Raw genomic sequence first — 21,250 nt, forward strand, 5'->3', positions numbered from 1 at the left:
AACCAATCACATTCGGGATAATTTACTAAATGGCTTTAGTATGGTCGGCGCAGAACGGGACGAAAATGCGTCCGCCAGAGTAACAAACCTGTAAACAGACTGTAAACCAGCCCCCTGAAGCACGCTGTTAAAAGCAGAGATGATCTCTGCTCTCAACCATTGTCAACCAGAGAGAAACCGTGTCAACCAGAGAGAAACCTTGTCAACCAATGTCAACCATATCTCCTGATGTCATGAAACTCGAAACGTGTATATCGATATTCGACAGACCCTAATGGGGTGAAGTTGGTCACCATTACAAAACATATGTTCCGGATGGTTGGTTTGACGGTTTTGACAGTGGGATTGACGGATAAGCGAATGATTTATCCGATATCAAAGCATTTAAATGTTATCGCGAATATTCCGTGGAGAAAATGAGAATGCCTCTGTTAAGAGAAAGCGGCAAATTGACACCCTGAAAATTTTTAACGACAAGTAAGAGAAAACTTGACTAGATAAATAACGTAACCTCGGGTTAACCTCATCTATTATTTTTTTTCGATCATCCGCTACGTTTTGTTAACAATATAATGCAACCTCTTATTACGATATATTGCCATCATTACCCAAATAACTTTATTTCAACACTTCCATTTCCTTCGTCATATCATTTTCCGAGTATCGCTTAATTCCCATAATATTTCATGTCCCCACCTACCTGCCAGTCGTCATTCCAATTGATTCATTGTTTCAGTAATTGGCTAAAAAATTTTCAATTCATCAATCGATTTCAACTATGAATTATATTGCAGCATCTAGCTCAACTTGTTCTAATTCCGTTTCTTTGTAAATTGATCTTATCCTGATAGACATACCTCCTACGAAAAATGGTTGAAAATAATTAAATAAAAAGTAACTGAAACCCAAACAAAAGGTTCTCTCAGCAGTCCAACTATATTTACAGGCATTAAAAATTTCATAGGGATAGACCACGAGCAGTAATGTCAAACCACTGAATTTCGTTTTTAGATCAAAAAAGTCTATCCATGCATTGGATCCGACCTTCTCAATTCTAGTCCCTGTTCTTTCGTATGTGGAATTATTGAATTTTATCATCAATATCTTTTTGTGTCCACATAGCTTGTATTGTTTAATCATAAGCGAAAAACAATGTTTGCTTAAAGTAATCAGTTCGCCTATCAGCACATGCTGAGTTCAGTTCATTGAATAAAAGTCTAAATATATATTTAACCTTGGTTGAAGTTGTTGGGATAATTGTTGAGATTGCGAATTTTCAGCGTAGTCGAACTGAGAGAGGATGTGGAGTACCAAGTTCAGTTTGATGCAGGGGATAAGCGAATGGCTATCATGGTCTCGCTCTCGCCTGAATTTCCCCTAGAAAAACCTGTTCTCAGAGTATCTCCTCCGATAAATCATCCATGGTGCAACGAGCACAATGAAATCGTCAATGCTCCGGGACTATTAAATGTAAATTATAAACTGCTACTTTTACATCTAATATATTAAGAATTAAGCTTTGAATACAATTAAACTGTTTCTGTCTCTTATCCAGTTTACGGTACACAGCGACCTTGGCAGGGTCGTCCAAGCCATCATTAGAGAGTTCAGTAAAAACCCACCAAAGCTTATCGAAGATAGTCCACCGTCAGTCTCTTCCGTATGCCACAGAGGTTTGTATACATGTCTTAGCACCAATTTGGAATCTAAGTTACGAATTTGCTTTGCATGAATGCATTCACCACTGTTACCCTTTCAATTCAACTCTTTGGTACCTAATCAAAAACAATAGCGTTAAAGCACTGATTAGATTAACAAACAATGCATGTATGATAAAGGTCTCTATTTATAGTGTAGAAAAAGGCCAAAAGTAAATGAAGTAGTCTAATCTTTAAAGGCAGTGATAAATTGTGAAACTTTAAAAACAATACTGTTACAGATTTGAATGATAGAGTATCGCCGTCCTATGCCCTGCAACAACAATACCCTGAGATACCGTCGACTTCGTATAATTCTTATTACAACACCCACTACCCGCAATATTCGTCGTCAAGTACAAACACGAACAACACAGGTTACAATTATAACTACAAAAACTCGGGTAACACATATGCGATAGAGAGTCAAGCTAAGTCCTTTGCTTCGACTTCCCATCTTTCTACTTATTCGCCGAGTTCTACCAGCAATTCTTTGCACAGTACTAAAGCTCCGTGTTATTCCTCCAATCAATATGCCAACACCCCTTACCTCAACTCGCATTATGGCGGCACGAATTATGGACAAACGGCGCAGACTAACGTCAGGTCAAAAACACCTCAGTGCTCGGAATTTCCAGAATTAAACGATCTGAGTACAGAGGAACTGCAAAAACTCGGTGGTAATGTCGATAGATTAGACGAGTTTTTGGAAAAGCATTCCCAGATAAAGGATCTCAATACCACAGTAGAAGACACCATCGATTGGGTCGAAAATACAGCCAGTAAGTTGGAATGAATAATACAGTTAATGGTATATCTTATAGGTATTTGGATTAAAGACTGTCAATATTAATAACCTGTCGAATTGTTACTCAGGGGGAAATCTGCTGAAGGAATCTGAACTCGAAGAACTTAGAAATCAAGTAGCGGAGAAAGCGGAAAGAGTAACGATTCTAAAAGCTAGATATGACCAGCTTAATCAGAAGTACAATAAATTATCAGAAGTGTTCACGCCAGATCACATAAAGAACTGCTTAAAACATGCGGCTGACGAAAGCCATGAAAAGAGTGAAGCGATTGCGGAAGATTTTTTGAACAGAAAAATTGATGTCGAACGTTTTTTGAGCACTTACGTAGAATGTCGAAAGCTTGGACAGGCACGGCGAACTAAGGAAGAAAAGTTAGCTCACCAATTGAACGAACTGAAACGGGCTGGTTACTAACAATGTTATTAACAAAAGTGTAAAATTCCGTTTTTCTATCTAACCCAATGAACTGTACATAATATTTAGTTAAATTAAATGATAATTGCGAATTTGAAATTGTGCATTTACATACTATACATCATACTTGTCAGTGCTGCTACTAGCATCGAAAATAATTCTAAAATTATCGAACACACGATGTGCTACAGAAGGAACGTTATCATGTTATGTGATAGGTTTCAAATTAATTTGACTCAATGTCATAACCATCAATTTGAACATCAAATTAATTTGAAAAGTGATTTGGCGATGGCTTGCAATGTATTTTTTACTACGTAAATATCATGAAATACATACAGTCAATTTTATTGCATTACACGCTGTGTCGTCTGGTTTTGTAAATGTTCCTAATATTGTAATAGTATTAGCTAATGCGAGAATGTTAAAACATGTAGGTTGAAAAAAACCTAAACCTTGCTTTGACAGACGTCAAGATGAAACACAGAAAAGACACGGAGCTCTGATAGCAGCATTCATTCGTCCAATATACTCATTTCATATCTAGTCTATCGAGTGAAGTTAATTGATATTGACTCGGAGAAATTAATCAACTCGTAAAACAGGTGACTCATTCCTTCATTACTTACATCGAACTGATAATGATCATCCCAAAGATTTGATAGTATTCAGTTATTTTTTTGAACTTAAAACAGCACTGCATATTATATGTCTATAAATAACTTGCACTCATATAGACGAATTATGCTGCAATCGAAATTCTGTCATAGGGCCAGTCAAGTGGTGTTGATAGTTCAAAAGTAATAAAATTTTCAACACCAGTTGCTGGTTCGTGAGCTTATGTTGAGTTGAAAAATGTGCATTCTTGAAACACGCATTATGCTTCACATTGGTCTTGCATTGCTGTGTCTACTATAAGGATTGAAAATCTTTAGTGATAATTGTATCATACTAGGATTTCTGAAAATATAAACGATTATTTATACTCACTAGTGTATTCATTTCTCTTACAAAAGTAGGTTCAACAGACACCCAACTTGAACTATAAAAAACCAAATTTTGCATCTTTCGGTTTAGATTTATTGGTGTCTTTAATATTTACAATATACGTTTGTATTGTATAATTATTTGGGTCAATAGATTTGTAGATTTTGATACAAAATGCATATAAATATAAAAATAATATATTGAGACTGGTCAAGTTTATACTTGATATTATTACCGTAATATCAATTCGTAGGTGGAGTATTTTCTTCACGTTTTATTTAGCTATCAAATAATTAATCGTATATTTTTCTATACAATTCGTTGCTCATCCAGGATGATATACTTGAGAATCGAAGGTTTAATTAGTTACTATCACGAACAGAAAAAAAGTTTTCCTTTAATATCATCATTTTCCCAGATCTTTTCCATAGGTATGAATAATCATACTTCGTAATTAATAATGATAGAAATTCGATATGTTCAAGGATCGACGAAAGATATCATAATATATCTTGTACCTTTAGTTACCAGCAAACCTTCGTGATAATGAGTGAGTCTTCCAGGATGCATCAACATCCATCCAGGCTTTGTGTCTGTTACGGAACAGTTGTAACGAATGAATCTGCAGCCACCTCCCTCGTAATCGATTCCTGCTCTATTCAGAGCAATGTTAATTGTGTAAGTTGAAGAATCGTGATGAGGACGCAGTGACGGCTGCTCGTCGGGACGATATCTGACCATGAAATTCATCAGGGACCTCGGTGGCTGTATATTACATGATAAAATGTAATTAGATTCACTAAAGAGGGAATGGTGCTTCAATAGAGTGCATGTGCCAGGTTTTTCACTAATCCTACAAGTGTCTACAAAGTAAAATCTTTGAATTCTATGCGTAACTAGCTACTAAATCACAATTAACAAAGAAGCCCAGAATCCATTCCACCAGTAGAACCAAAACCGCAAGTCCCTAATATCCTATCGCTTACGTAATCCTCATATCCCAGATAAACCATTTTCTGGAGGGGACTGACATATTCCTTAAGAAACTCTAGCCACGTCTCGTCAAGACCAACTTGACTTGCGTGAATGTCACGTGTCGGCACAGCCTCGTAACCCCCATCGAGTCGTGGGTCCTAAAAATATGTAACATGTTAAACGTATTCTTACGTCGTGGAAGTATCCTGTAAAGATGAGTTCCTGTAACGGCCTGACATATTCCTTAAGGAAGTACAGCCATTGGGGTTCAAGGTTCACTTGATTTGTGTGAATGTCCCTTGTCGGTACATTTTCATAACCACCTGATAATCTGGGATCCTAAAGTTTATACAAGAACAATAATCAGTGAAAAATGAAAGTAAACTTCACTTTCGCATACTGGAAATTGAATAAATCTAGTATTGTAAGTATATTATTTACGTAATTGTAAAATAAATAGCCGATTTAACTTACAGAATTTGTACCATCGGACCATTGACCAAATGCTTCCATTATTTCGATCAGTTCTTTTGTAAATCGAGTCGTAACAATTGGAAACCAGAATACATCGGGACAGGGCTATGTGTAACAAACAGAATTGATTAGTAGAAAAGAGTACAAGTTATTCACTCGAAGAGCAAATTGACCCTCAGACGTTTAGACGTAATAGACGTTTAAATGAAATATGTTTTAATCTTGATTACAATTTATCGAAAAATACTAGCATGAAGAATTTTGGTGTTACCTGGATTGGAGTCTTATTGGGATTGAAATTTTCCGTGTAATTCTCATGAATGTATCTCTTTTGCCAGTCTAATTTGTTATCGAATATTTGATATAGGTCTGGGTTTGTCAGCTTGGTATCAAAGTTATCAGGACTAACTAGATGCCCGAATTCAACTCTGTTGCTAACATACATGAAGATATCTTTCTCCCTGTTGCTGTAAGCGAAGGACATGCTCACGTCCAAATCTCCCACGGAGTATGATGGCCGCGTCTCCTTATTATTTATAAGCGAAGCATTTATCAGGTAGCAGTTGCTGACAAAAGGTACGTTCCACAAGCCTCTGAAAACGTACAAAAAATCCCTGTCAAAGTATTTACTTTTGAAGTTGTTCCTCAAAAAATCTGGCAACAGACTCGTTGAGAATGTGCGATGGATGCTCGTGACATAAATTCTGAGGATCTGCAAGGCTTGTTTGCCATATGATTTAAAATAGAAATAGTCATAAACAGTGTGTGCGTGCGATCATAGAGTGCTTTTATATGGAGAAGTACAGACAGCTATTACTCTGTTTTTCACAGGACGTTATTTAATGTTTTGGCGGGCAGCAGCCCTGATACCGTGATTGGCCAATGGAGTTACTGGTGATAACTAATACATAATTATCCAATTGAGATTCATAACTCTTGACACTCCGGTGACCGCGAGTCTATCGCGCCTGGTTCATTCATATTTTTGGCTGGAGAGGCGGAGAGAACCTTTCTCCAAAGGGATTAACATACAGTCTGCTTAAAAGTATCCAAATTTTCTGGTAAGGAAATCTCCGGTATATCTGATTATTATTTACATACGGTTAATTGTTCCCTTAATTCCATTAATTTAAAAAATTTTCATATCTTGTTACGATAGGATATTCCTTTTGAAATGCGATCAAGCATGCTGCTGAATAAATAAAACTTTGTGAACTTGAAGTTGAAGAGTGTATGTAATTAATAATAATATTTTCCGAGAACAGTTACTGGTAAAGGTGGTAAAATATGTTTACGTCGGGGAGTGAAGCAATTTCAAATTCAACGTCGGTTATCGTAATAAGTTACTTAGTTGTGTAATTCAAATTACAGCAGTCAAATGAGGAAATGGTGGTTGATCCATTTATTCCTATTAATGACAGCCTGTACTCCAGGCTTGAACGCGGCGAAAGGTGGTGGTGGAAGAAGGGGCGGCAGGGGACGTGGAAGATTGTACGGTTCGCGTATGCCAATCCTAATTCCACACCAAAACACCGCCAGTACTAATTATTACGAGAACAAAGATGTGGGTATTTTCTAGTAGCTAAGTTGCAATATCTTGAACAATAGTAATCTGCTCGAATTTTAGGGGGCTAAAATTGTGAAGGCTTCGCATTTCGAGCTGGACTACATGCTGGGAAGAAAAATAACTTTCTTTTGCATGGCGAGGGGTTTCCCAAGGCCAGAAATAACTTGGTTCAAAGATGGTATCGAGCTCTATCACCACAAATTCTTCCAGGTAACTTGAACCTTTTTTTTCTTTCCAGTAGTACGCATAATCTTAAAATTTAATGTAATTTTTGATCTGTTAGTATACGTTGACCAATTATTACGCTGTATTATATCTGAGCGTTTGTATAAGGCGAGAGTTTATTTGAAAAATGTTGTTTTTGACGAGTAATTTGTTTCTGAATCCCGTTTAAGGTGCACGAATGGCCAATGGGGAATGACACGATGAAGTCAAAAATGGAAATTGATCCTACGACACAGAAAGATGCCGGTTACTACGAATGCCAAGCGGATAATCAGTATGCCGTTGACAGACGTGGATTCAGAACAGACTATGTTATGATCACCTACTAAATATATTTATTTATTGAGTATAAGCCAATTTATGTGAAAAAGATTTGTGAATATCGCCGAGACAATGCTTTTCGAAATTTATAGCTCACTTCGATACTTCTTGGAACCTAGTCATTTTAGTTATATATATTATTATACATACACATGTGTACAAATGACGATATTCCATTCTGTTCCTGAATCTGTACGTGCATTTTGGCTTATATTCAAAAACAGTAAATTTATGTATAAGAGAAGAAAATAAATTATTTCTGCATTACAGTGACCCAAGAGGCAAAATGCATATTGTTTCAAAATTCGCACAATGAAGAAAAATTGCCCTACGTGAGATAGACGCGCATACAGAATTGCGACGTGTGGAGAATGATTGAATTTTGTAAGACTGATTCGTTCCAATTACTAGATTATTCGTGTTTAAAGTGTTTCATCTGATTTACAGTTAATTTGTATTTTCTGTGGTTAATGTGATTAAACTCTGTTAACATTATTCAAATTCAAAAATTATATGTAATGTACATTATTCAAACAATTCAAAAATATGGTACTGCAAATACTATAAACCAGCTGCATTTGTTTACTTTTAAATAATTAAAACTGTAATCAAACAATTGTTACTTTATTCTCTTGACCTTATTGACATTGAGAATTCAAGCAGTTACTGTAAAAAACAAAAATAATCCTATCAATATTTATTCTCACAATTCCAAGTTCTACAAACGGTAGCTATAGGACACACCAATTCCTGTTGCTCGATAGGTCCCCCTATTCCTATGTTATTAACAAATAATTGGCCTGGATGAGGATGATATCATTACAACTTGAACAGTTGAGCGAGTATAGCTGCCGACGATTTGTTTCAGTTATTTTCCAGAACAATTTTTTGTTCCGCGACGAACAATTCGTACAAAGTAGTCAAAATTTTTGTAAAATACAATGTCGTGGAATATGTAATTGAAAAATGATATATCCTAGAGCGATATCGAGCGATTCAAAGTTAGGGTAGACAAAAGTTTTCTTCCCCCAGTAATGAGAGATCATTTCACCAATTCTGAATTAATGAATGCGGTCAATTTCGCTGCCGCATTCAATTTTACCATGATTATTAATTGAGAAGAATGTTATGCAAGACCAAAGCAGAGATTATGCACATAATATAGTTAGATACTATCTGGAATACGTCTGTAATAGATAGGAGAGGACACTAGGGGAGTAATGAGTAGGTGAGTGGCTGTCAGTTGCATTGCTGTTCGGTACCACCGCTAAACGTTTCTTTGGCACAGTGAGTAGATATTTACCGACCCACTAACTATTTGCTATAAAGTGGTGTAAAAAATATCGTAACATTCAACCTAAGCGGGTGAGAGTTTGCTCTAATGATTAATTGCTCTCGTATTATAGGATTTTTTAAACTGCTTTTTGCCCATTGTAATTTTCCATTTTCTTTATCCTGTTAATTTATTCGGCAGTCTGCCACGCATAAAACTTACGATTATCACTTTGCAGGATACAATGAATTATTCAAAAGCTGTAATATTACTAGCAATCATTTTTCTACATTGTTATGAAATATCTGCAAGAAGAGGTCGAGGAAGAGGCAGAAGTAAATCGCGAGTTCAAATTGGACTGCCGATCACCGGAAAATACCGAGATCGAGAAAGTGATGAATATTATAACAACAACAATGTGCGTATTAGAATATATCCGCACTCAAATTGACAGGCTGTCGAGCACAACAGCGATCGGATCGATGCATACTCTGCCGTCAGTATATTCGATGTCAGCAGTAAGAATTGATCATAATGTCGTTATTTCAGGGTGCCAAAATCTTATCGTCATCGCATTTTGACTATGAATACGTTTTGGGGCATAAAATCGCATTCGTATGTTCCGCTCGAGGTACTCCGCGCCCCCACATTACATGGTTCAAGGATGGTACAGAAATTTACACTCACCTATACATGAACGTTAGTATAAAGAAGTTGTCATCTTCTATACATTAATACGACGACTGAAGTTGGAGTGAAAATTTTTATTCGTTCAACACTTTTCTACTTTTAGATACACGAATGGCGAACAGGAACTGACAGAGTAAAATCAAAACTGGAAATCGATCCAGCAACGCAAATGGATGCCGGGGTTTACGAATGCACAGCAGATAACATGTATAGTATCGACAGACGATCCTTCAAGACTGACTTTTCTATTGCATTTGATTAAAGTTTTGGGTAAGGTGGAATTATGTAATGTGTCACTTGCTCGTCACGTTTTACGTTGAAGAAAATATTTTCAATGATCTTCACCGGTATGCAGAATGTGGCAAAAATACAAATGTATCGTAGTTTTTAACAATATTAACGTACGAGGATTAATTTTCATCCCTTGTCCAATTAATCAAATTTTATTTCCTATTAATGTAATTCTTTATCTCCTCTTTCCTCTTCATCACCTCTATCACGGCTACAATCAAATGTGCGTATATTGTGAGTCTTACCTTCGTTCGTTCTGTACGATTTCCATGTAATCCGAACTCCTGGCATAAAAGCCATCGTCTGTAAGAGCGCCCCAAAAGTTGCTCCAAGCTTTGTAAGGCCTGACGAGTAGCGGCGCTACTATTCCTCGCTGTTGTTCTACCAATAATTTCAATGCATTCTGGTTGTCCAAGTGAGCTTCCGAGTCGATTGAAAGTAATCCAGAACATTTTTTAAGCAAGCAGTGTTCACTATTCCAGAAAATAAATTGCATTTAAATACGCTTATCTCTTCACATAAATGGCAAAATAGAACATTTATTCTTATCAAAATTTGTGTCTCATTTTACTTTACTAAAAATAACTCTGTAAGATATTAAATTGAGCCTCGACAATATCATTGGTTGTTTTCGTCAATTCGCAAATTCGGGTTCTTCAAAAAATAAGTTGAATGTAAATTAAATTTGTGATTCCCTTACATTTGCAAATCAATATAAATTGGGCGAATAAAAAGAGATTAAAAAGTATTGAATATTGGAAGTGAGATATTTTATGCATACTTACAAAGCGAAATCTCTAGCTCTGACTTCGGATATATCATCTTGTGGTAATATTTGTTTTACGCTTTTGTACTCGTGTGCGTAAGATTCGACGAACTCGTTAATAAGTTCGGAATGATAAGGAACATTGTTGTATATGAACAAATGAAGCTTAGACTTAGGGTAGGTCTGTTTATAAATTTTCTCAAGAAACTCCTCTAAAAACGGTGTTGGGTTGGCTAAGAATATAGAGATCATTATCACAGGATAATTCTCAACCTTTGCCTTGTCTAATTCGATCATTTCGTCCCAACAGTTTAAACACCCTTCTTCGGGACTCCAAGCATTTGCTAAGTAATTACCAAGAGCATTTAATACCAATTTACTGCGACCATTCCCATGAAGAATAAGCGGCACAGTGTTGTAAGCTACGTTCTGTAGATAAGCGTCATTTCCTTTGAATCTCAGCTCAACGTCAGCTGAAATATAATTTAGATGAATAATTTTTCAACATTTCAATTATTCTGTCTTTTGCTTGTTTCTCACGATAGCTAATGTTACAATGCTAAGTTCGACGCTCACCAACTCCACCGAACAGATTCTGGAATATTTCTGATCTGTGATCCAATTTCATTTGATGTTTTTCCCTGAAGTCACGATCTAGGTACAATTCGGTATAAAACCTTTGATCGTCATCTCCGTCGCTGAGCTTGGAGCTGGTTAAAATTGCGTAAATATCTGATGCGTAGCCAATAAATCCACCAGAATTTAAGTACCGTTTACCACGACCCACACTTGGATATCTTGACTCGGCGGATTTATCAGGCCAGCAATACTCCTCCGCAGAAAAGAGAACTCTGGCACCAAATGTCCTGAATTTTTCCACGATAGCTTCAAGACTACTGAGAAATATAACGTCATACCTGGAAATAATATGCTGGCTGATTGATTCGTTTGTTTGTTAACAGGGTGAGTAAATTGTTTAATTTCATTGACAATTACCCGTCCGTAAATAAAATTATTTTATCCTTATCATCCTTGTAAGGGCGCAGCTGTTCCTTAAATAAATTGACCTTAAATCCTCCACCGACAGTGCGATGTACATCGCCTCCTTTCCATGTTTCACCTAATCCAAGCACATGGATCTTGTCTCGAAAGCCGTTGACAACGGCTGATCGAATATACCTCTTGTAACCATCAGTCTCATTAGTTGCCACAGTAAATACAAGGACATCTGAAAGAATACATTAAAATATGTTAAAGTAAAAAACTTGTCGATATGGTAGATTCAATTTTGCGTGTCCTACTAGGTATGAAAGTTTAGTCGGGAACTTTTACAAAATCGAATACGACATAATGTCGTGAACGACTCAATAAAACAGATGCTGTAATAATGTAATTGCATCACGATTGAGATGTACCCTCAGTGAAATGATAATAATAATAATAATAATAATAATAATAATAATAATAATAATAATAATAATAATAATAATAATAATAATAACAACAACAGCACATGCACAAGCTATAGCAATAAATCCACGTGCATTTTGTGTAGGAGGACATTAATATGATAGTAGATGTAAGTCCACGCACGGATATTCATTCAGATATCGGGGATAAGAAATTGTTGATAAACTTGTAAATATTTATAGTTTATGAATAAATTATCGTATGTATAACATGATTGCAGTAATTATTACTGTATATTCAAATAGTTCGCGTACATTTGTCGGATTTGTCGTGATTGTATGTATTATACGCAATGCGAACAAAGTATAATGTATGATTGATAAAAGTGTCCAAGATATATTACTGTATCTACCCTGTGTTTTAACAGAACTAACCATATCCCTTTATAAAATTTCGTATATACACTAGGATAGAAAGTAGAAGAAATGCTATTGAAACGTACAAATTTGCATTGAAATCGTGTAAGCTTCTGTACTTTTTAATATGGTTTTCTATTTTTGCTATGCGAATCTAGACGTTTATTTCAACTAAGGGTAATTAGAATTACAACAACCGTACGAATAGTGTCTATATAACAATTATATGTAACGTGGATAACATGTAATATAAGTACAGGATTATAATGCCAAAATTATACAATTATATATCGTATATACAGGGGATAAACTATATTCGATTTATTACATCAATCAACTGCATGGCGATAATCGCAGAGCTGTAAGAGCTACACGTCATAAAGGGTAAAGCAGTTAATTATTGATGCAAAGACCAGAATGCATGCTGACGTCATCCGGGCACCGAGACGCGGAGGAATAATATTGTAAACGTGGTGAACGTTATGTCATCCCGCGAAAGAATACAGCGGCTCTCTTGTGACTCGGTTCAAACGCCGAACGACTCAGCGCCGTTCTGCGTCCCGGCGCTTTCCTTACACATATATTGTGATTACTTATATCGACACGCGTCTTAATTCCAACTACAAGGTACGCTGACATTAACTGGTAGCTATAATGTGATCATATTGAAGTTAGTAACGTTATCGTAACGATTCTTGCCGAGGAAAAACGGTTATTTCACGATTTTCGAATTATTTGAAATTCAGTAAATCGTTATAAAACAAAACACACTCATATTTAGAAATCCTAGTTCCTTTAAAAGCGTTTTAAAATCAGGAAAATAGTGATTTTTTATCCCCGATGTTTCGTTACGACAACGTTACTAACTTCAACCTTGTATAATGCGAATGCAGATTACTACGCCTACGATTTACGAGTCAGCGAAAGTACTTTGAAAACGAAAGAATGCCAAGTCAATGGTGAAGCGAATTGATGATGCTAGCAGGGCTACGGATATTTTATACGATGAATTCGAAAACACAGCAAATTGCATTTAATTCTTATAATAATTAGCGGTATAGATACGAATACCGAAAGTATTCAGATTTTGGCTATCGGACGATCCTTCTCGAATGAATTGAGTTATCTGCGGTCTGCGTGTATTTCTTTATCTCTTATGCATCGCGCATCACGACCGGAAGAATTGAAAGATTACATTATGCTGTGTCTGGTGTACACGTCGAAAGCGAGATGTTCGTGAATGGCGCGAGAACGTTCCAGCATCACCTTTCTGTAGCCCCATAATTTTATAAAACTTGATGTAATATTAGGGAAATCGAAGCTCGAGTCGAGTAATGCGTAAAATCGTATCGGCAATCATTTCTTGCTGCTCGGAGCGCACGGCGTATACTTAGGAGGCGAAATATCAAGGCACGATAATCGTAATTTTGAATAATAAAACCGCAGATTCGAAAGAGATATTGTCGAGGTATAACATAGGAAATGAGATATTTGAAGAAACAGCCACAAGATTATTTCAGAAAAGATCAATCAACTTTACGGTCCGATTACTAATCTACGCGCGTTACAGTATTTCGGTCATAGTATAATCAGACAGTGTCGACTTTTGAACCGAGCCCACGATAATGATGTGAAAAATGATTTTTCTATGGAGTACAAAATCAGGAAATAAGAAATACTTGGATATTTTAGCTTCACGTAGATACCCGCAAGGAGTTCAAAACTTGCAACCGACAAGAGTGAAAGACTTACGAACACCTGTAGATTCGCAAAAAATCTGTTTTTCTTTTTGGGCAAAATCGTACTTCACGCTCGTTCGATTGTTCTGTTATGTATTAGAAATTGGTTTCCTCGCTTTCGATTTCACTTTCTTAATCCGGAAACGAGTAGGTAGCGCGCGACGAATTACTGATTCATTGTGTGGCTGCACGAATTTCTTGGTGATCGATCGCAAAAACGACGAGAAAATTCAAGTTCTAGATGACTGCGTCCAGATACTTTCGCCTTAAATGGTATAGAGTTTGATACATGTATAATAAGTAAGATACCGTAAACATGGAATTTCCGGAAAAAACGATGATCCTCGTTGATAAGCTATTCAAATTTTCCGATCAAACGATAAGCGCTCATTACAATAGTCGCAAGTCTTGTATCATTTCATGGTGAGGAAGAACCGCTATGTCGCGATTTTGGAACAGTTTGAAATTCAGTAAACCGTAATAAAACAAGACCTACTCATATTTTTCAATTTTAGTTTGTTCAAAATCATTGTAAAAATAAGAAAGTAGTGATTTTTCCCCAATGTTTCGTTAAAGTAACGTAACTATTAACTTCAACCTCATAAGTCTTTGACTTAAGCGCGACAGACGAATCAAAATAGTTAAGTATATTTAACAATTAGTGCTTTACAATTTATTCCTAAATTTTTCGAAACTGTTCATAAGATTCTGTTTGTTGTTAGAGTTGCACGTATCGAGAATCCAGGCCGCATAACTTCTGTGGAATGGGATCGGGATAAGCGATGGAATAGTCGCGATTCGATAATTGCATTACAATTAATATTCGGTAATACAAATGAAAGTGCGATTAATTTACCGTCGTCTTTTTCGGCCGAGCTGACCGCACCCAGAAGGAAATAAAATAGGAATACGAACTGGAGCAGCGTGGTCATTTTCCTTTAAATTTCAATAACGACTTTTTCGAGAAACGTGCATAAGATAATATGCTGTTCACAACGAACACCGGACCACTGCGATTTCGACCGGCATGTAGCTCCGACTGAGATTCACGTACCACGAGAGACTACTTGCTACAATCAGATTCATCTCTGACTTCAGCTGGTTATTCCTTGCGTGCCGTGTTTACTCTACGAAGAACCACGCATCTCGGGCAACAGAACTATTACTCGTCTTACAAACATTCGGCCACAAAGCATGTTCGGCTTAAAGTCTGGTTTACAATAGACGTTAAGACGCGTAGACGCAGTCCAGCGCGCATGCTCTTAGTTTTCTGCATAAAAGCGATGATACAGTACCCGTCAAACTTCTTGGCCATCGCGCGAGGTGGTGGGGGAAAGTTTGCGCATCGTACACTTACGTGCAAAAATAATATATCAATGAAAAACACAATTTTTCATGATTGCGTTAGCTAATATAATCACTGAACGCGAGTGTACACAAGAGACCAGCGGGACGTTAACGATGCGCTGGAGGCAAGCGTCAACTGACCAACCAATCAGAGCGCGCCCCGCCTCCGCGTCCCGCACCGCACCACCAAAGAGACCTATTTTTCGTTTTTGCGCATTCAAGGTCGTTTGTCCAAGAAGTTTGACGGATACTATACAATCTTGATCGGCTAATCCATCATTAACTCATTTAAGAAAATTGATCTGCTTCCCGGCTACAATTATTGACATTTAAGTTTTCTTTTTTTTTGATCGAAAATCTTTCTCACGCAGAGTGTCAAAATATGTGAGATTGTCGAGGAACGAACACGCGCACTTCATCTGCACGTATGCGTAGAATGAAATTATAAATACATAACTCAAATAAGTTCGAATCAGATGAGCATTTTTATCAAATAAGTTGCGACACTGCAGGCATACATCTATTGTACGAATTTAGCATGTAAGTAACGGTTAATAAAATTTTCTAATGACATATTTGTTTAATTTTGATCACCCCTCCCCCCATATAATATTTTAGTGATGTGAAAAAACACCGACGGATTGCACGCGTACCATTGACATCGACGTCCGCCGTGCTTCTACATCTTTGGTTTTGGGTATACGTTCGGGCGGCAATTTTTGAACTGATATCACATTCGCAGCCAGGATGTTCCGAGTAGTTGCTCAGGTACATGTTTCGCGAACGTTGCACTTTAATCGCACAGGCGTCAGTATATACTTCAGGATCTTTGCCGTCAACCCAGGAAACCGTGAATCCCAGTAGTAAAAAGCAAAGGCTAAAATAGGCGCTCAAGTTGCACCTACAATTTGTTGGTTGAAATATTTTTCTTACGGTTTCCCCCATGTTTTCTTACAGCGAGTAAAAGCAAGCGTAAATTAGAAACAACGGGTTCGAATCTTGCCAAAATTAAACACCCTTGATTTGAAGATTCTTTCACAAAAATACTTGGATACTTTTACGCGGTAAATGTATCATTCGTTTTTTAAATGAGACTCAAACCGTTGTCACGCTTAAACTTTGCTTCTAGATGCAGCGCACTCGTCGAAACCCGAAACAACAATAACGGCATTACAGAGAAATTCGATCGTTTAAACGTCAAGAATCAAGCACGTGAAAGTTGTAATAGAATAGGTGGAAGGGAACGTTTTGTTAATAATGCAAGAAATAGCGTACCTGGTTTCCGCTGAAATCGTAGCAAAACCAAAACCAAACGTCGTTGAACGGCGAGGATTTCACGGATCAATGCGTATAATTGACGCTCCATCAGAGCAAGATACATTTGATTCGGTGGTAAAAATTTCACCACATCGTACCTAAAATCATACCTATTTTTAGGAGTTTTTTTTTGTAAAGAAAATGAAAACACTGATAGCAATTCGAGTTTGAGGGATTTATTATTTATAGTTTCAAGAACATTTTAGAATTTTTGTTTCGAAATTAATAACAAAATGGCGACATGGCGCATATAAGTGTTTTAATTTTCTTTAAACAAAAAACTTCTAAAAATAGGTACGATTTTAGACCGTCCAAGCTGTTCTTACCCCCCTTAAGACAATCATTTTAGTCGCATAGATCTTTATCAAACATAACAATTAATCGGTGCATTAGACGAGCGGTTTGTAGCTAAACTGTATAAATTGCAAAAACACCGTGCAGTAATTTTTCCCCAATACTGTGGTAGGGAAAGTTAAATGAAGGCATCGACGGGTGCAGCATGGCTTCCGTTTGCCCTATTTTCAATACTGAAGGTCGGTACAAATCGAAATTTGGGTTTCTCATTAGGGCTGCATAGCGAAATCTGGCCTATTTTCGATTGGCTGTTTGCCCGAATCGCGGTTTCACGTTATAGAATTTTTATAATAAGAGAATAATTAAATTAAGAATACCGGCTGGTATCGGGCTAATGCCAAGCAAACAAGATCAAGCCCGAGGTTTAATGTGATTACTAGAGCAGCAGTTCTGCTGAGGTTTCTTTCGCATTCCAGCAAAAACTGTCGGTCAGTCTCTGTTAATCATCAGACCGTCCTTCTTCAATTTCTTCAAATCCAACGAGTCGAGTTTTTACGTGCCTCAGAGAAGTCGCTTTACATAAAGTTTATTTGTGAAACGTTAAAAAAATGGGCAAAGATGACGCAGAGACTACAAAACTGAAGCAAGAACTCGAGGACTTGATCAACAAATGCAAAGTAGGTTGCACAAAAAAAAAAAAAGTTTATCACTCACCCTTTATTACGTCAATCATACGCTTCAAAATTATATACCTGCACCACTTCAAAAACACGGTTCCTCATCCTCTCATACGCTGCAGGAAGACCAAAAAAAACAGCAAGACGCAACTCTAGAAGAGACCTGCAGCGGATTGGCGGACGCTCCAAAAGTAAAGCTGACCACAAAGAAGCTGCTTAAAGGTCACATCAACAAGGTCAATTCTGTCCATTTCAGTGGAGACAGCAGGTCAGTCGATGAAAAAAATTTCTCTGCGAATATTACGAGTATAATTAGTTGACCGAATGTCATAACAGTGAAATCGATGATTATAACACCGGTCAACACAAATTTTCGGTTTGGGTTCTAGATATGAAATTTTGATTTCTTATACGTAACTAATAAATTAACAAATAGTTTTATTAGATAAAGTTTGTTTTTGTGAAAACCAGAACGATGTTTCGGACTTTAAGAAAAATTACCTATTTTCTCACACTTATTGTTAAAAACAATTAAAGAAACTTCAGTTTTGCATTTAAATAACTTTTATTCAAAAGTAATGATTAATAATAAACTGAAAATGTAAAAGAGTGATAAACAAAGTTTAAAAAAAGAATATTTTTCGTACTTCCATTTTCGTAAGAACTTTCTCGTATCAAAGCCCAAACGTAATCTTCCATCGTGCCCTCATTATACCGCCCCTGATAACGTTAATAACGATAAAGTCCATCACATCTTGGTGAAAACGTTTTCGTCTTTCCTCCGAATAGGCACCCGTATTATCTATCAACCAAAAACGTCACGACTTATTAATCAATGTAAAAATGACAAAAACAAACTTTATGAGTAACAAATAAAGGTTTTGGTTACTATTCGATGTATAGAATCGAAATTTATTCATTTCATTGTCAATAGAAACTCAAAAAAATAATCATTTTTCTCGTTGACCTGTGTAATTAGTAACACGCGTCATAACATTTTCGTAAATATTTCTCCTATTATGACTTCCACTCACCTTGCAACGCTAAGACATTGCGTGACGGGATCGTTGGATGGAAAATTGATAATATGGGATACCTGGACCGGAAACAAGGTGCAGGTAATTCCGTTGCGCTCTGCGTGGGTAATGTCCGTGGCCTTTGCACCCTCGGGTAACTACGTAGCCTGTGGAGGAATGGACAACATGTGCACCGTTTACGACGTCAACAATCGCGACGCTACCGGGGCCGCGAAAATCGTTCGCGAGCTTCTCGGCTACGAAGGTTTTCTTTCATCTTGTAGATTTCTCGACGACAAAACCATCATCACTGGATCAGGGGACATGAAAATGTAATCACACAGTAACTAAATATACATCACCAATTAACGTCCGTCAAATTATACAACAACGATGATAAATGTATTTTACAGATGTATGTGGGATCTGGAAGCAGGAAAGAAGACAACAGATTTCAATGCCCATAACGGTGACGTGGTTAGCATAAGCCTGGCACCCGATGGTCAGACATACGTTACCGGGTCTGTTGATAAAACTTGCAAGTTATGGGATATGCGGGAAGAAAAAGCGAGACAAACTTTCTTCGGTCACGAGGCTGACGTTAATTCCGTTTGCGTAAGTATACTATGTACCATTCGCAAGAACAAGTCCAGTTGTGAACGAAGAAAAATGGTTAGATAACAAATAAACTATCGATAGTTCTTAACCGTTTAACGACCAAGCCTCTTTTCCGTTAAAAAAAAAATCATTTTTCTCAATCAAGATGTTTGTTTCGCGCCTAAATAGAAAAGTTTTTAAAATTAAATTTTTCAGTGAAAACTTTCTTCAGAGTGCATTACTATTTTTCAAATTATTCCAGGATATCTAAATTGAAATTGAAGAAGGTATTTATAAAAATAGCTCTGGTTTCGACATTGTAGCAAATATGCTACGATGGTAGAATTGTTAGGTCTGATGTTTTTTATACTTGAAATACTTAAACATGTGACGAATTTTCAGTACCATCCGTCTGGACAGGCCTTCGCGACGGCATCCGAGGACAAGACTGCGCGTCTTTGGGACTTCCGTTCGGACCAACAATTAGCAACGTTCAAACCGCCAAACACTAATCCGGGTTTCACGTCTTGCGGATTATCGCTGAGTGGGAGGTTCATATTCTGCGGTAGCGACGACAATTCCATTCACATATGGGACACCCTGAAGGTTCAACACAACGGTAAGAAAAGAAAAAAGAAAAATTTCACACGTATAACAATTTAACGAGTTTCAAATAAAGAGAACACAGATTCGAGTGAAAAAGCGCGGAAACTTTCTTGGGTTCTCAGCTGATCATTTTAACCACATCACACAAATATCAGGGTACAGATTAACTCGTGCAAGTTGTTACTCGTTTGTTTTGTGACGTTGAAATGATGCGGGGTGAGGAATATTCGAAAAAACGAATTTAGTTGTTAAATACGACTCACTTGGAGTAGTGCACCTTGTGCCACCAGATGGCGACTTCCCGCACGTTGGATTCGAAGAGAATATGAAATTTGCATCATTGGCAGGAAAATAAAAAATATTCTTAATTAATATGAATGTAATATTCACAGGCGTTTTGGCGGGACACGATAACAGAGTGACATCGCTGAGCGTTGCCGGAAGTGGAATGGCCATAGCGAGCTGCTCTTGGGATCAGCACGTCAGAGTTTGGGTGTAAAAAAATTTCGATCCGAACGACTTTTACCCACAAGATGTCAAATTCTTATTTTCGTCTATTTTTACTATCGCATCATCCCCTGATCTTCACCCTGAAAGGATATTTCGTAGTCAGTATTTTGTGATGAATCAATTAAATCGACGTGTTTCCGATCATTACATAATTAGTAGAATGGATTGTATATAAAGTAAGAAAGTCAAAATTATTCGTCACATGACCGAAATATTAAACTAGTTTTTCGATCCGAGATAAATAAGTTTCGAATTATTAACTTTACGTTCATGATGAATAATCTTCACCTTTTTCCCATCTTTCCTTTCAATTGTAGCATATATAATGTTGTTATAGAACAAATTACTATTTTAGCCGTCGCCATGGCAGTCGAAAAAAAAAATAAATAAATAAAAACAAAAATAAAATAGATCGTACATACGTAGCATTTTTCTACAAATAACGCAAAATACATAGCGGGCATTTGATCGATCAGTGTTACACGCATATGATATAATTTACGTACTAAACAAACATCTTTGTCTAGACAAGCATGCGGGCAGCTGAATTTGATCTTTTTATACCTGCTCGTATATCCGACCTAAGGTAATCCCATTAAATACGACGACGGATTTAATACTTTACGGTATCCCTTGTAATAACTTTTATTATACAATTCGTTATTGATGAAATGGTCGTCATTATTACTGAATACCAACTATCATTGTGTCATATTGTTACATAAGTGCTGTTTATAGAATTACGAACTAGGTATATCTATGTAGCGATGCAAATGCGTTGTTCAAATTAGTATAATAATGACATGGCCTTTATATCGGTATCAGAGTAGTT

General features: G+C 36.8%; 5 protein-coding genes across 11 annotated transcripts; 4 read left to right on the top strand and 1 right to left on the bottom strand.

The window, feature by feature from the left end:
* The first annotated feature begins 114 nt into the window (after positions 1–114).
* Positions 115–4,280, top strand: Vsp37A (Vacuolar protein sorting 37A). The gene is made up of 5 exons (XM_046621881.2): positions 115–477; positions 1,281–1,470; positions 1,556–1,673; positions 1,940–2,479; positions 2,574–4,280. Exons 1-5 carry the CDS (start codon positions 389–391, stop codon positions 2,918–2,920), a joined length of 1,284 nt encoding a protein of 427 aa, XP_046477837.1. The 5' UTR covers positions 115–388; the 3' UTR covers positions 2,921–4,280.
* A 4-nt stretch (positions 4,281–4,284) lies between these two features.
* Positions 4,285–17,760, bottom strand: Plod (procollagen lysyl hydroxylase). Of its 5 annotated transcripts, none has more exons than XM_046621872.1 (9): positions 17,727–17,760; positions 11,486–11,717; positions 11,066–11,406; positions 10,509–10,962; positions 9,969–10,196; positions 5,628–5,949; positions 5,357–5,461; positions 5,075–5,221; positions 4,285–4,672 (listed from the first exon to the last, which is right to left on the bottom strand). In XM_046621872.1, exons 1-9 carry the CDS (start codon positions 17,743–17,745, stop codon positions 4,388–4,390), a joined length of 2,133 nt encoding a protein of 710 aa, XP_046477828.1. In that variant the 5' UTR covers positions 17,746–17,760; the 3' UTR covers positions 4,285–4,387. The 5 variants fall into 5 exon arrangements, with proteins under 5 accessions (XP_046477828.1, XP_046477826.1, XP_046477825.1 ...); XM_046621870.1 differs by lacking the exon at positions 17,727–17,760 and adding an exon at positions 16,677–16,782; XM_046621869.2 differs by lacking the exons at positions 5,075–5,221; positions 17,727–17,760 and adding exons at positions 4,894–5,040; positions 16,055–16,490.
* Positions 6,280–8,085, top strand: LOC124216842 (immunoglobulin domain-containing protein oig-4). Of its 2 annotated transcripts, XM_046621887.1 has the most exons (5): positions 6,280–6,417; positions 6,728–6,920; positions 6,984–7,133; positions 7,319–7,459; positions 7,740–8,085. In XM_046621887.1, the coding sequence occupies exons 2-5, from the start codon at positions 6,735–6,737 to the stop codon at positions 7,740–7,742; spliced, it is 480 nt and encodes a 159-aa protein (XP_046477843.1). In that variant the 5' UTR covers positions 6,280–6,417; positions 6,728–6,734; the 3' UTR covers positions 7,743–8,085. The 2 variants fall into 2 exon arrangements, with proteins under 2 accessions (XP_046477843.1, XP_046477842.1); XM_046621886.1 differs by lacking the exon at positions 7,740–8,085 and having other exon boundaries at positions 7,319–7,733.
* Positions 8,620–9,852, top strand: LOC124216843 (immunoglobulin domain-containing protein oig-4). 2 transcript variants are annotated; one of them, XM_046621889.2, is made up of 4 exons: positions 8,620–8,756; positions 8,981–9,160; positions 9,292–9,441; positions 9,536–9,852. In XM_046621889.2, exons 2-4 carry the CDS (start codon positions 8,987–8,989, stop codon positions 9,692–9,694), a joined length of 483 nt encoding a protein of 160 aa, XP_046477845.1. In that variant the 5' UTR covers positions 8,620–8,756; positions 8,981–8,986; the 3' UTR covers positions 9,695–9,852. The 2 variants fall into 2 exon arrangements, with proteins under 2 accessions (XP_046477845.1, XP_046477844.1); XM_046621888.2 differs by having other exon boundaries at positions 8,727–8,834.
* Positions 17,478–20,861, top strand: Gbeta76C (guanine nucleotide-binding protein subunit beta-2). The gene is made up of 6 exons (XM_046621884.2): positions 17,478–17,689; positions 17,812–17,957; positions 18,738–19,037; positions 19,119–19,320; positions 19,705–19,921; positions 20,301–20,861. The coding sequence occupies exons 1-6, from the start codon at positions 17,621–17,623 to the stop codon at positions 20,405–20,407; spliced, it is 1,041 nt and encodes a 346-aa protein (XP_046477840.1). The 5' UTR covers positions 17,478–17,620; the 3' UTR covers positions 20,408–20,861.
* Positions 20,862–21,250: the final 389 nt, after the last annotated feature.

Source organism: Neodiprion pinetum, chromosome 4 (assembly GCF_021155775.2).
Source record: "Neodiprion pinetum isolate iyNeoPine1 chromosome 4, iyNeoPine1.2, whole genome shotgun sequence".
Lineage (NCBI taxonomy): Eukaryota > Metazoa > Arthropoda > Insecta > Hymenoptera > Diprionidae > Neodiprion > Neodiprion pinetum.

What these genes read in the sequence shown, in the direction of transcription:
- Plod (XM_046621869.2), bottom strand. Translation starts at nt 16,346, where the DNA reads ATGGGGGAAACCGTAAGAAAAATATTTCAACCAACAAATTGTAGGTGC. An exon ending in GGCGGACGTCGATGTCAATG is followed by an intron (nt 11,718 to 16,054) that starts GTACGCGTGCAA and finishes GTATTCTTTCAG; the next exon opens with ATGTCCTTGTATTTACTGTG. An exon ending in ATCTGGGATATGAGGATTAC is followed by an intron (nt 4,673 to 4,893) that starts GTAAGCGATAGG and finishes TGTAATATACAG; the next exon opens with CCACCGAGGTCCCTGATGAA.
- Gbeta76C (XM_046621884.2), top strand. Translation starts at nt 17,621, where the DNA reads ATGGGCAAAGATGACGCAGAGACTACAAAACTGAAGCAAGAACTCGAG. An exon ending in GGATCAGGGGACATGAAAAT is followed by an intron (nt 19,038 to 19,118) that starts GTAATCACACAG and finishes TGTATTTTACAG; the next exon opens with ATGTATGTGGGATCTGGAAG. An exon ending in CTGACGTTAATTCCGTTTGC is followed by an intron (nt 19,321 to 19,704) that starts GTAAGTATACTA and finishes ACGAATTTTCAG; the next exon opens with TACCATCCGTCTGGACAGGC.
- LOC124216843 (XM_046621889.2), top strand. Translation starts at nt 8,987, where the DNA reads ATGAATTATTCAAAAGCTGTAATATTACTAGCAATCATTTTTCTACAT. An exon ending in AATATTATAACAACAACAAT is followed by an intron (nt 9,161 to 9,291) that starts GTGCGTATTAGA and finishes TCGTTATTTCAG; the next exon opens with GGTGCCAAAATCTTATCGTC. An exon ending in ACACTCACCTATACATGAAC is followed by an intron (nt 9,442 to 9,535) that starts GTTAGTATAAAG and finishes TTCTACTTTTAG; the next exon opens with ATACACGAATGGCGAACAGG.
- LOC124216842 (XM_046621886.1), top strand. Translation starts at nt 6,735, where the DNA reads ATGAGGAAATGGTGGTTGATCCATTTATTCCTATTAATGACAGCCTGT. An exon ending in ATTATTACGAGAACAAAGAT is followed by an intron (nt 6,921 to 6,983) that starts GTGGGTATTTTC and finishes CTCGAATTTTAG; the next exon opens with GGGGCTAAAATTGTGAAGGC. An exon ending in ATCACCACAAATTCTTCCAG is followed by an intron (nt 7,134 to 7,318) that starts GTAACTTGAACC and finishes ATCCCGTTTAAG; the next exon opens with GTGCACGAATGGCCAATGGG.
- Vsp37A (XM_046621881.2), top strand. Translation starts at nt 389, where the DNA reads ATGTTATCGCGAATATTCCGTGGAGAAAATGAGAATGCCTCTGTTAAG. An exon ending in ATGCTCCGGGACTATTAAAT is followed by an intron (nt 1,471 to 1,555) that starts GTAAATTATAAA and finishes TCTCTTATCCAG; the next exon opens with TTTACGGTACACAGCGACCT. An exon ending in CTCTTCCGTATGCCACAGAG is followed by an intron (nt 1,674 to 1,939) that starts GTTTGTATACAT and finishes ATACTGTTACAG; the next exon opens with ATTTGAATGATAGAGTATCG.